This window comes from Channa argus, chromosome 9 (assembly GCF_033026475.1).
Source record: "Channa argus isolate prfri chromosome 9, Channa argus male v1.0, whole genome shotgun sequence".
Taxonomy (NCBI): domain Eukaryota; kingdom Metazoa; phylum Chordata; class Actinopteri; order Anabantiformes; family Channidae; genus Channa; species Channa argus.
The window spans coordinates 16,162,941-16,177,177 of record NC_090205.1 but is presented as its reverse complement, the minus strand read 5'-3'; the positions used below and the strand labels follow the sequence as shown (position 1 = coordinate 16,177,177).

The following is a 14,237-nucleotide window of genomic DNA, read 5'->3' as shown; positions in this document are numbered from 1 at the left end:
GTTTGGCTAGAGTCTAATTATAGACTTCTTGTCTCTCTCTAAAAGATGTCAGCAATTAATTTGGTGACGCAGCCTCATCAAATGCTACAAGACTGATGGCCAGTGCTATCAAAACAAAAGCACAATGTTTTAGGTGACAGTAATTTTCATGTAAAATTCAAAATCTAACTCTGCCTTAAAGATAACAATGTCAGTGCTTCAGTCCCTGCTTTCAGAATTAAGTGACATAGCTTAGGTGCTATTGAGTTGTATATGCTGTAATTTTGCATATATACTTGATTGTCAGAATTGTACAAGTTTATTTTTCCTCTAGTGTCATAATAATGTTTGCATCTCATCCCATCTAGTACATTATTTTATGAGCAAATACCTGCAAAGCTAATTACATTTTCATCCTCCTCTGCTGTTGTAAGTGTTTAGAGCAAATTAAGTGTATTAAGTGTAAGCATGCAAGCATGCTATACTACTGTGTGTTAGACTTACAATTAAATCATCACATTGCTCAATTCCTGCTTTTTTCAGCTTGCACTTGACCGCTTATTTAGAAAATGCCAAATTCTGGTATTCTTCTAACTATGCAGTCATTCTGCAGACTCCCTTTGGACTTTCACAATTTCACAGGGAACTTGTACCACCTCTGGAGGTGTCAGCACATGTTGAAGGGGCTTAAAGAGACCTGTAGAGATTAAATCTCTACGGGTCTTGCCATTCATTCCAACAGTCAATGAAAAACATTTATTCCATATAACAAGAGTTTTGAAAACTAAATAGATACACAGGAATGTAACGCTCCACCTTTTTCTTCCTCAGACATTAAAGGTCAAGCTTGTCCTTTTTAATATTATGCATATTAATGCAAGAAGTTGAGTTTTGATAGAAAGCCCCAGGTAGAGCATTAAGACACTAAATGTGAGGAATGTATTTTATATTCTCAGATGCCAAATGTCAACATATAAAAATGATTCACACTATGCAATGAAAAGCAGAAAGCTTTACTCTTTTCTACAGAAGAAAATGTAAATTTAATCTTTCAAACCACTATCTCCTGTGCTTAAGCCTTTTTTTACTGACATAGATTAGAATTACTTTTCCAAATAATTTGAATCTCTTTTTAATACATTACCAGTTTGTAGATTCTCTTGTTACATGAATAAATGGACAATTTTGCTGTCCATGACATGTACAAACTGGAACCATTAGTGAGAAATCACTTCCTGTTTGGTAATGGTGTGTGATCTCATTCACCCTGTTGAAAGGTGTGTCGACTTGGAGGAATTAAACATCTAGTGGACCTACTTGAACACAAGGTTCTTGACGTCCAGAAGAACTCATGTGGAGCTCTGAGGAACCTTGTTTATGGCAAAGCAATGGATGACAACAAGATAGCTGTGAGAAATGCAGGAGGCATTCCAGCACTCCTCCGCTTGCTGAGAAAGACTGTGGATGCAGAAGTGCGGGAGCTTGTCACAGGTAAGTCAGCATAGGGAGATAATATGTGCATACCTGCGATTAGTAGTGAAATCCCCCCCCACCCCACCCCCACCAATTTGTATGTGCATGATATTAGAACATACAAAATGTCTTTTCTTTTATCTACAAATAATGTATTTTGGTGATTACTTGTCCGTACAGTCACAGAGAATTTAGAACAAGGACACTAAACTGTGCCGCCGGAAGGTAGAGCGGTTGTCCCCCAATCTCACAGTTCTTGGGTCAATCCCCGGCTCCTCTGGTCACATGTCGAAGTGTCCTTGAGCAAGACACTGAACCCCAACTTAGTTGCTCCTGGCAAGCGTTGGCCAGCGTTGTATGAGTGTGTGTGTGATTGTGAGTGCGAATGGGTGAATGAGAAGCATTGTAAAGCGCTTTGAGTGCCAGTAGGTAGAAAAGCGCTATATAAGTGCAGACCATTTACCATTAAAACAAGAAATGAAAGTCTCACATTTAAGAGGCTGGATCAAAATCAGAGATTTTTTTTGGCATTTTTACATAGAAAATGACTTGATGTTACTTGACTTAATTTGGTTTCTGAAATAATTTGGTTTCTGCTTTTGCATGTAGTGGTAAATCATACAGAAGTGCTCTGACTAAACAGTTTAAATTGTTAAATTCTAATTTGTTACCACAGTCTGTTCTATGAATATGAATGTAGTAATGCTGTAGTAATGCTGCCATCAGTACTGCATATGATATGCAAAGTAATGAAACCACATTTCTGCAGGAGTCTTTTATGAAGTGGCTGCAGAGAGATTGAACTCCTTCACTGTCTAAAGTTTATTAGCCGTCCTCTTTCTGCATTGCACTGTTTGCAGGTCATTTGCATTTGTGTGTTGTCTGTAATCATGGAACACATCCATGTTGTTTTGGACAAGGGTGGAGCACTACAGAAATAAGCAAGTCAAGACATTTGGCTCCCAGCTGGTTGAGTCAGCTGTTTGTGCTTAACTTCAGCCCCCACTCTAACATGGTTTCAGGTTACAGTCCAGCACTCCTCCGGGAGCACAGCCAGAGCATTGCTGTATTGTCTGTAAATATATTTGCTTATCACATGCTTACGGAGAAACCAAAAGCGTTTTCAAAGAGATTGAGAGCATAACTTGTCTCTGCTCATCCTTGTGATGGTGTTTTAGCACAGTTAAGTACTCATTGGCTTATGGCTGAAAACCACTACAATGTCTCTTTATAAAACCTTTCATTCAAATTTCAAACTTTTGTACAGACATGTGTTGTCCAATCAGATTCAGCAGCTTTGATGTGACCTCTGTTTTTTTTTGCTTTTATCCATTAGTAAGGGAGCCTGCTGGTTGCTAATTAGTAACACTGGCCGCAGAATGGGGAGCAATTAGAAAAGGTCAATACTGCTGCATTGCCTCTGGTTAATTACAGCTGATTGGAACAATTCACATGAAGAACTTTCAGGTGAATAACAAAGGTATCCCAGGTCATATCTTTAGGTGGAGCTGACAGAAATGATTCACTCACCCACGGCTCCCTTCTACTTCCAAAGCACTATTTGGGCAACATTAGCAATTTGAATTATAAAACCTTTTTGGGCTGTGTTGTTGAAGGTAATTAAGAAAGCAACCAGTTGTTAGGGCTGCGGGGCTCTGATTGTGTCTGTCAGTGGCTCCGTCTCGACTCACCCCGAGGTCCGGTTGTCAGCAATGCTTCTTTTTGGCTAGCTGCAAGAACAAGCCACCTTTTGCCTCAGGTCGGGGGTCATGTTGATGAAACACCGGAGACGATCTGTCTTCTACCCTGCCTCATCTTTCTGCAGCTGTTGTGATTATTTCACTGTCCTTAAATAGCTCTTAAGTTCAATAGGTCAAGCCAGCAGTACTGTCATTAAGTCCACATCCAGGAACACCTGAAAGTGGCACTTGCATATACACACATAGCCATACACATGCACAAAGCCAGGTCCTATGTTATATGTGACAGTTTACCGTATCTTGCCTTAACTTTGGCAAACTCTTTTATATGCTTAATCATGATATCATTGTGTTTGAGCTTTTGTGAGTCATTGTGTTGCACTTTGTCCAGCTGAGTTTATCAAAAGTTACTTGTTACACAAAGAATGTTAGATAAAAACAGCCTCACCTTTAATAGAGCATTATTTTGACAGGCATGCACTTAATACGTCATATATAATGCATATAATATATGATGAACACATTTTTGGAACCTGGGAAATGTATGTAGTACTCTACCCATTTAACAGTTTGAAAAAGTTAGACTAATTCCAGCTCACACAAAATGTCAGCTGAGTAGCAGTAACACACATAGACCCGCTTATCAAGTGATTGCATGAATTGCTGTTTTTGTTATGGGTGAGAGTGAAGAATAAAGAGGTTAAGACTCCAGATCAAATGATCAAAATGATAACTGCACATAACTGAGCTTAAAAGCTCAGTGCTAGTTTTCCCTTTTTTTCATTTTGCCTTTTGACACAAGAAGCTGACCTCAGTTAACTAGTTTGTTAAAGACCTCTCTTTCCTGCAGTCCTAAAAATAGGAATAAATTAATTTTACAAAAAGAATAAAAAGTTGCAACTGACACTCTTTATGATCTTTTGTATCCTCTCTATTACATCTCCACAACTTAACAACACTGTTGTCAAAATTTTAGTTCAGTTAGTTTATGGAATAATGCTTGGGTTTCTATTGGAGACATTCTACCTATTTTCAGTTTGTTTGACCATGTCTCTGAGACTCTTATTCTCTACCCTTCTGTTTCCTGGAGTTTAATTCTGCATTGGCTTTTCGGCTGGATGTCAATACAGTGTTGATGCTACGTCTGTGTTTTAAAGCTAGGACAGGGAACCAGTTCAGAGCACAAGATTTAGGACTATCTCTCTCTTTCGCTTTCTCTCTCCCTCTCTCTCTCCCTCTCTCTCTCTCTCTCTCTCTCTCTCTCTCTCTCTCTCTCTTATACACACACACACACACACACACACACACACACACACACACACACACACACACGCTCCCTCTGACTGTCAGATATGACTTATGGTATTGCCATTGGTCTTGCATCACTGACAATGTTGTCAGTCACACCTTATTGAAGCCTTTTTATGATTTATCTTGTATGCCGCCACCCCCACAGGACCAGTCTAAAATCTGGAATCAAGTTTGTTCTCTACCTTGGATTTACTGATTTACTACTGATTATGCCTAACATTTAAACTACAGACATGTGAAGTGTATAACTTCTATTATCTTAGTGGCTGGGATATACTCTATGGGTAGTCAGTCCATTGAGTATGCAGTGGTGAGAAGCACACAGACGAACTGGCAACAGGGTGCCGAAGGCTCTCTGATGTAAGTGGGGAGCAAAGAGTTTACCATCTTGTCTGATCCCGCAGAAAAGCTACTGTAGCACAAATTGCTGAAAAATGACAGAACAATGCAGCTTATTGCATGTGGGGCCCATACATTACATTACATTACAACATTACTGCTGAATTTCCTTACAATGAGCTTGTGATCATCAGAACTAGACCATGTTGCAATGGAAGAGAGTAGCCTGATCTTAGAAATCTTGTTTTCTTTTTCATCATGTGAACAGTGAAGTGGATGTTTGTCATTTAGCTAGGGAAGAGGTAGCACCAGTTTGCATTACGTGATATCTGGGAAATATGGATTTTCCTTGGGCCATGCTACTTACCTAAGCATTGTTGCAGACCAAGTATGTCCCTTTATTGTAGAAGTATCGCGCTACTGGAGTAGAGTAGAGTATGTAGCTTTGTGCTAGATACTCTACCAGAGGACACCTTCCAAGGTCTTGTGGAGTCCATGTCTCAATGGGTCCGAGCTGCAGTGACACAGCAAGCAGGGAATTACAGATTGCTTTAACTTTACATAGACAGCACTGATGAGCAGACAGATACAACAGCTTGTTTACACGTTATGAACTGTCTGAATAAAAAGGAAAAAGATGAAGCAGAAAACAAATGATCTATACTTCTGCAGGGCACTTTATGTTAGATTCACTTTTGGTCAGACTTAGATGGAAAACGAGGAGGCCTCGCACTGGAGGCATCCACACCATTACTGTCTGCAGCCTTTTGTCATGAGCACCCTACCCTCTCTTGGAAAAAGGCAAGTAGAAACCAGGTTATGCATATATGAAAATCTACCTAAGAGAGGGTTTCCGCTAATCCCCTTTTAAATGACAAAAAACAGGTTTCTAATTTATATGGCAGTTAGGGGGGCTTGTGAATCAGTGGTAGACCATTGGGTTGGGATGCAGAAGGCCGCGGATCGATAAATTCGTACAATATTTTTCATTCATACAAACTGGCTTCAGAGTAGGTGCGGAGAAACTTACCTGAGAAGGAGACCATTAATGAACAAAAGATAATTTAAAAATGAAAAGTTGGTCAGCAAGTGTCAGAATTGTCTTATTACTGCATCTGTGGTAAAAATTTCAGTGCAGTTCCTGTGGAACTTCAAAGCTCATGAGAAAGGCAAAACCTGAACATGCTTGCACAAGAGGCAGGGCTTAATCACCACAGAGGGATTCGATTGAAATGCATCAGACTACCTGAGTAGTGCAGTGATGCTAAATCACCTGATGCTAGTGTTTCGGCATGCAGCTCCACACGCAGTGCTGCTAAGCTTCTAGAAAAGTGCTTGCTGCATGTTAAAGTTCGAGAGCCAGTTCTCATTTAGTTCTCTGCTTTGCCTTGATATTTTGTCAAAAAAAAAAAAATAATGAAAGGATTTTAATGGGCTTTAAAGCTCTTTGATGTATTGTTAAGGATAAGTAAAATGACTGGCAGAGAGACTATTGGGCAGGCATATGTGTCTCTCTCTGTATAGGTTCTTGCCAGCAGTGTGCATGAACTGGGCTCCTGGGCCATATTATAGTCTTATTATGGTCTGCATTGGTTCACTTAGCAGGAGTAAGGAAAGCATGTTATAAATAAATAAACAGTGAGGTTAAGAAAGAAAATTGACCATTTACAAGAAAGAAATCAGGTAATTATTTTTTTACATGTGCTTTCATGCAAAACACACAGTTGATTCTAATAGTGTGTTTCTGTGTGTATGTGATATACTGTTACAGCGTGTCATATTTAGTCAATGTAAGACAAAAAAAAAACAATCACAAAATTGTTGACAATAATCATAAGTCATGAAGCAGTTACACTAACACTGTGATTACACGTAAGAGTTTTGTTGTGGCAGTATATTTGAGTATAGAGTTATATGCTTCATTCTGCATCTTCATTGCAGGCTGCAGCTCGTGCAGCATTAGCCTCATCTGAGGTTAGTGGTGCCCCAGAGAAGTCTGCCTGTGCCTTAGTACAAAGCCTAGCAGCAAGAGCCTTCTAATTAGAAAAACATGCTACACACTGGCTAAGCCTTGACAGATGCTGCATCAAAGCCTGCTAGTACTGACCATGATTATCAGTGGTTACCAAATGCATATTTGAATTAAGTGAAAGATGGCAAAATTTCGGAAAACTTTACATTTTTCTCTGTCATCTCTAATTGCTGAGCATATACCATATGGATCCCCACCTTTTATTTGTATATTTTTTCTCATTTCAAGCAAATAATCATCGCCTTGAGGATATATAAAGTTACTAAAGATACTTTAGTGGAGGTTCATCTCTAAAGAGGACTACCTTCAATGGGTCTTGTAGTGTGCATGTCTGTCTCTGCTTGTCTGTTTATCGGCACTACATCAACAACTGAGCTAATAAAAGCACAAGTTGTTGAGGTCTCTGTTGAGTTATCCTAACTGCATATGACAGCAGATATTCCTGGGGGTCCGCGTGCCTGTTTCTCAATGCCTTTGCTTGCATGTTGGTGTGTTGGCAGGGGTGCTATGGAACCTGTCGTCATGTGACGCCGTCAAGATGACAATCATTCGGGACGCCTTAACGACTCTGACCAACACTGTGATCATCCCTCACTCTGGATGGAGCAGCTCCACCTTCGATGACGACCACAAGCTGAAGTTTCACACCTCCCTGGTGCTGAGAAACACCACTGGCTGTCTAAGGTGAACCACCTGATGACCACTCTTAGCACTAGCTCCTCACTGTGGGCATTTGATGCTATTACAACTAATGCGGAATGGACTCATTACTGGTTTCTCTGTAAATACCTTTGTTAATGTTGTCTTTAAAGTAAACGTAGCACCAGAGCGACCCACCACAAAAATAAACACAATTTATCATTTTTAGAGAACAATGAAAAGTCATATTTTCAAAGGTAATTTTATCATAAGGGTGTGTGTTTTGTCATACGTTGTGGCTTTAATATCAAACAAAAATAACATTAACACTGGTAATTGACTTAGCATGTTTTCATCAGATATATGGAATTTTGACCTGCCTTGTCTCTGTTTTAATGCTATCATCATTTCACAGACTGTTACACTCAGGGGTGGTTTAATAATCCCAGCTTCTTTCCTGGGGCTTTTTTCTTTAAAGACATCATTCTGCCTGTGGAGCTCAGCCTTTAATTGTTGACAGCCAGCTGAACTGAGTGTTTGTGTGTCCTTCTGCACAACTGTATGCAGAGGTATGGTTGTGTGTGTGTGCAAGCACATTTAGTTAGCTCCTTATTTACTCCGCAAATTACTTCAGTCAGACCACACACACTTCATGCATTATTGATGGTGTATGGGGATGGCAAGACGCACATTATACATTCAAGTGACACACACACACACACAGACACACGGAGCTGTCGTTTTGTGTGTTTGCGTGTGCTCATTTGTTTGTCGAGCAAAGATGCATCAAAGGCCTAATTTATGTGTGTTTGTGTGTGTGTGTGTGTGTGTGATTATTTATTTTTTTATTTATTTTTGAAAGGAACCTGAGTTCAGCTGGTGAGGAGGCTAGAAAACAGATGCGCACTTGTGAGGGCCTGGTTGACTCACTGCTCTATGTAATCAAAGCCTGTGTAAACGCCTCTGACTTCGACAGCAAGGTATGCACTGAGGCACCCACACACACTTACCCAAGAGGAAAACATGCTGCTACATGATAAGACACTTTGGGGAAAAATCCTACTAACCTTGTTTAAATCATTTTAGTGCCTGTGTCTAATTTAACTTGAAAGCCTCCAGCAGCAGCTGTCACGTGCTTTGTCATTTACAGCCTATAAATGTTTACTTTCAGTATCCAGTAGACTAGCTTATTGATTGATATACACTACATCATCTTTTTTCCATAGTAGTTCTAGAAGTTAAATCACAGCCTTCAGATATGCATCTGTGCATTGGAAAAGTCGAGTGGTTCATCTGTAACATGGAGATCACCTCTCTTAAGAACCTGCTAATTTTGTCGAACATATGCGCTCTTGATGCACTGTGAAGCAAAGACTGTACAGAGCTCAAACAGCGTGGACTTAAATCCATTTGCCCTGGTTAAGTTATTTTCTAGTTAGAGGTTAGGTTCCATATCTAATTAATTTGTAACACAGCAAAGGCAGGCCTGTGGACCACACATTGACTTCATATACTGTAACACGCTGTAAAGAGTTTATTTTATATTAGCTTTTGTCATGGTGATTTAGAAAGTCACGGATATAACTAACTACTCAAAACCCTTTCTTCTTCTGCTTGCTATTAGACTGTGGAAAACTGTATTTGCACTCTAAGGAACCTGTCATATCGTCTGGAGTTGGAGATGCCACCATCAAGGCTGACTGGGGGACAAGAGCTGGACGGCCTACTGAGCAGTGAGTCACCCAGTAAAGAGGTGGATTCCAGCTGTTGGGCCAGAAAGAAAAAGAAGAAAAAAAAGAGCTTGCAGGAAGACACAGTGAGTCTGGTGTTTTTTTAATTGAAACCACATAATCTGTTTGTTCTGAATTGTGCAGTACAATCTAAAAGGTCTGCATTAGAACCTGTATCCAACTAAACACTGTTGTTGTTTGTTCAGTGGGACGGTGTGGGACCCATCCCCGGCTTCTCCAAGTCACCTAAGGGGGCAGAGATGCTATGGCATCCTGCAGTAGTTAAGCCTTACTTGACACTGCTTGCTGAGAGCTCAAATCCTGCCACTCTTGAGGGTGCTGCTGGGTCCCTTCAGAATCTGTCAGCTGGCAACTGGAAGGTACTGTACCAATGCCTTTGTATTTGTGCACACAAAAATACACACATTCTGTTGATTTTATATACTGTACGCTGTAAAATGTGAAAAAGCATTTATTCCACTAGTTAAAAAGGATTTAACAGCTCACCACCTCTGTGTCCATTCAAGGCAGAAGCCAGTCTTAGATGTGGAATCACACATGTGCTTACCTCCTCTGTGGAGTTTAAATGCTTTTTTTTTTGTTTTTTGTTTGTTTTATTATGTGCAGTTTGCTGCATACATTCGTGCAGCGGTGCGTAAAGAGAAAGGACTGCCCATCCTAGTGGAGCTGCTGCGAATGGATAATGACAGGGTGGTATGTTCAGTTGCCACCGCTTTGAGAAACATGGCACTGGATGTCAGGAACAAGGAGCTTATAGGTAAATAGTCACAAACCACTGTTTTTACCTTTGTCCACCTAAACCGTGCATAGTATCTCCTGCTCGTGGTGAAACATTAACATCTTTTCATTGGGTTTAGCACTGGCTATATTTAAAAATGCAGTCAAGACAGTTGCATAATGTACTGACGTGCATTATAAACACATATAAATAATGGTAAATGGTAAGTAGCCACTTACATAGAACTTTTATCCAAAGTGCTTTACAATGTTGCTTCTCATTCATCCACTCTCACACACACACACACACACACACACACACACACACACACACACACACACACACACACACACACACACACAGACAGACACAGTCACACACAGATGGCCTGACCCACTGGGAGCAGCTTGGGGTTCAGTGTCTTGCCTAAAGGCACTTCAACAAACCGGGAATCGAACCACTGACCATGGACGACTGCCTTATTCCCCCCCCCTCCCCAAAATAAAAATAACATACTGCTACTAAACAGGCACTGTATGATATGAGGAGCTGTGGGCATACTGACACATATGTTACATCCCAAACACTTTTGTGCTTTGCATAATAAGCCTTCTGACAGCACGGATGTTGTTTAACAAAATCTGAAATACAGTTAGGGCATTTTGTAATCATTTAACTCAATCTGGCCTCCTTTCCCCATCGGGATTAATGAGAGACGAGTTCTTATGTTCTCCCTCTGTGTGGAACTAATGAGGAGCTATAGATCCAGCAAGGCAGGGGTTACACCTGTGGGCATAGGTAGGGAAAAGCTGCAGTGTGTAAAATGGTGTGTGTGTGCGTGCGTGAGAGTGCTGTAAGAGACTGTAAGAGAGTGTTTGTGCTGCATGTATTGAGGTTATTTAGCTGGAATGCCCTGCTAAAGGAGAGATAGGGGAAACTTTTTTTTTTTAACAGCAGCATGCACACACTCTGACACCCTTACAATGATAATTGAATGTCATTTAGGAAAACTGCCTACCTCACTGCATTCACCAGCAAAATGTATATTTTTATTCACAATACAGAAAGTACATAATGTAGTTTGGGTCGCAAAGACAGGCGTCCGCCTAAACGTCCCCCTCTCCTCTCTGTGTATACGTTTCTGATTTCCATGAACCTGCTAAACCGTATGCTATAACATATTAGCTGCATGTGTCACTTTTTTCTCCTCCCTCTCAGGGAAATATGCAATGAGAGACCTGGTCAACCGCCTCCCTGGGGGAAACACCACTGTACTGTCGGACGAGACCGTGGCCGCCATCTGTTGCACTCTGCACGAGGTCACAAGCAAAAATATGGAGAACGCCAAGGCCTTGGCGGACACTGGTGGCATCGAGAAGCTGGTCAACATCACCAAGGGCAGAGGAGACAGGTGTGTTACAACAGCACATATTTGTCCAAACACTTTTTTTTGAAGGTGTAGAGTACACAATTAATACATACAAATCTGACTCGCTGACATGTGCACGTGCTTCAGATGCACACGCAAACATCAGCTGTAAGTCGTTGGCTGGCTGAGCTGTACAAACTGTCCTAGAGATTCAACAGTGGGACAATTTTACACAAACACACTTACAGAGAGAGGCCTTGTGGTCTGTGGACCCCTTGAGAACTTTTTGAATCTTTCTACATAAGTAGGTCTTTAAACGTTATCTAATTTTCATGCACAATTAATGGAACGCTGAGAACAAAATTAAATGTTTTTATTTATTTCTTCGTCCTTGTGTGTGGCAAAAATATGTGAACCTCTAGGATTATTAGTTCATTTAAAGGGGAAATCGGAGTTTCAATCAATGGGATGACGTAAGTTTGGGAGGCTCTGCCCTATTGAAGAAAGAGTAATCTGAATCTTCACTATCAAAGTCTGATCTTGACAAAACAGACTAAAGATTGTATCAAGCCATGACCAAAGGAGATTTCTTAGAACCTTAGAAGAGACTTGTTGATGACCAGCTTGCAGTGACTAGTGTCAACATTCAAAAGTCCTCCACAAAGAGGACACTGACCAACAGTGGTGTGCATGGCAGTAGGTACTTCTTCCCAAAAAGTACATTGCTGCCATCTAAAGTTTGCTCAAGGTAATAAGCCTTAATAAGGGTGCTAGAGGAATGTTTTGTGGAATAATGAGGTCAAAGTAGAACCTTTTGTCTTGAGAATGAGAAGCATTGTGTTTGATGATGACCAAACACTGCATTTAAGACTAGAAATATGCCATTTATGAAAGATGGTTGTAGCAGTATCATGACCTCCAAATCACTATCATGATTTAGACCTGCTTTGCTGCCTCTGGACCAGGATAGCCCGTCATCAGTGATGGCACAGGGAAACATTACAGCATCCCCAAAAACACAGGTTGTTCTAACCTGAATGATTAAAGCAGAAGAGATATGCTTTTAAATAGGCAAGTTAAAATCCTGACACATTCATGTAAGGAAGCCAGGATGGGCTTAAACCCCTCCAATGTGCAGGTCCTAACAGTTAATGGAAACATTTATTTCGAGTTTATTCTGCAAAATGGGGTTACACAGGACTGAAGGCACGGGTTCACATGCATTTGTAGCCCACAAATATTTATTTAAGATCCGATCATTTTCCACCGCAAATAACCACCGGCCATATTTTTGTCTTAATTGTTTGAGTGGGTTCCGTTCATCTATACTTGGTCATATTTGTGCAGATAGAGAAAATTTTAAAGGGTTCAGAAACTTTCAAGTGCCATTGTAAAATACTTGGAGAAGGAGAAACCATAGCTACAGGGAAGGTGGTTTTGTGTGCATTGAGGTTTTATTTCCCTGTGGAATGATGGCAGCAGCTATTTCTAGCCTGCTATATATTCACTAATGTTCCAGGTTAAAACACACTGAGGACACTCTCTCTTCAGCCAGTAAAGGTGTTGTGTAATATTTACAATAGAATTTGAAAAGAGGTTCAACTGATTGAAGAATACTCAAAGTTTATTTGTCTGTCTGTTTTCCAGGTACTCGATGAAGGTGGTTAAGGCAGCTGCTCAGGTGCTGAACACGCTATGGCAGTACCGGGATCTGCGTGCCATTTATAAAAAAGTAAGCCCATGATACCGGTCACCAGTCTAATCTCTTCTGTGCACCATGAGTGAATGACATGTTTTCAATATGAGGGCTAGTTTAACTGTAAGAGAAACTGCATATTTGTCTTACAATTGCCCAATGTCTAGATTTTAGCTGTCACAAAAACAACACTGGACCACACAGCACAGACATTTTTTTTTGGTGCTCTATCTGTGACCAAAGAGAGAATTTAAATGATACCACGTGTTTTACAACGACCAGCACTGTTTCAGTCTTTCAAACCACCACATTTTCCTCTGTGCCTTCCTCACAGGATGGATGGAACCAAAACCATTTCCTAACCCCAGTGTCAACACTTGAACGAGACAGGTTCAAGTCCCAGCCCACTCTTCCCACCAGTAACATTCAAATGTCTCCAGTCAACCACTCTGGTAGGGTTTTTTTTTTTTTGTCAGCTACAGTCCCAGCCACAGACTGAAAATGGAGAGCTGCAGCGAAACAGGAAAACCTTAGGAATTTAATTTTGACATGTGTTTTTCTCCTCACAGCTGCCAGTGCCACATCGTCTCCTGCAGTGCTGGGCATCAAAGAGCATAGAGACAACGTCAGAGATTACCAGAGAGCACAGTCAACTATGCAATTTTATAATTACCAAGGGGACAACAGTATACATAAAAAACAATATACAGGTACTTAACAATGCACACTTCTGAAAAATGTCTATATAAAATTGAGACCATATCCACTATCTGCACCAGACTGCAGGCTGCCCTCTGGTCCTTTCTGTGCAGGGCGTTATCTGTTTTATTCCTCATAACACTCCAAGCAGATTCCATTGCCAGTCTCATCTCCCTGCCAAGACAGCCCTCTCTTATCATCTCCACCAAATCCTGCCAAACCTGAGGCAGTCAGTCAGTCAGTCAGTTTATTTCACAGGATCTCAAAGCTGCTTTTTTGCTAAAAAAAAATGATCTTCACAGTAGTAGAGTGGAGCAACCAGCCAGTGGTGGTTACACACATCCTACAATGGTGCCATTGTCAGTGGGCACAAGTTGCAGCATGCAGACGGGGACAGCGAGTGGGCACCCAGACATACTAGAGCCAGACAAAAGCTCCCGCCAGCCACTTGTTGGAGGGAGCAAGGGGAGGGTAAAGTAAACAAAAATTAACCACAGCCCCAGCAGTTGATGTACTGCATAGAAAAGTGGA

General features: G+C 40.9%; 1 protein-coding gene across 7 annotated transcripts in view; it reads left to right on the top strand.

Annotated features, from left to right (window-relative positions):
- The window catches only part of pkp4 (plakophilin 4), a 74,388-nt gene that overhangs the window by 57,492 nt on the left and 2,659 nt on the right, over positions 1-14,237 (top strand). For all 7 annotated transcript variants that reach the window (XM_067514909.1, XM_067514906.1, XM_067514907.1 and 4 more), the window contains 10 exons: positions 1,257-1,470; positions 7,335-7,518; positions 8,336-8,453; positions 9,098-9,289; positions 9,410-9,583; positions 9,831-9,981; positions 11,161-11,353; positions 12,959-13,043; positions 13,342-13,459; positions 13,577-13,717. In XM_067514909.1, the coding sequence (XP_067371010.1) occupies positions 1,257-1,470; positions 7,335-7,518; positions 8,336-8,453; positions 9,098-9,289; positions 9,410-9,583; positions 9,831-9,981; positions 11,161-11,353; positions 12,959-13,043; positions 13,342-13,459; positions 13,577-13,717 (1,570 nt within the window). The remainder of the gene's footprint in view (positions 1-1,256; positions 1,471-7,334; positions 7,519-8,335; positions 8,454-9,097; positions 9,290-9,409; positions 9,584-9,830; positions 9,982-11,160; positions 11,354-12,958; positions 13,044-13,341; positions 13,460-13,576; positions 13,718-14,237) is intronic.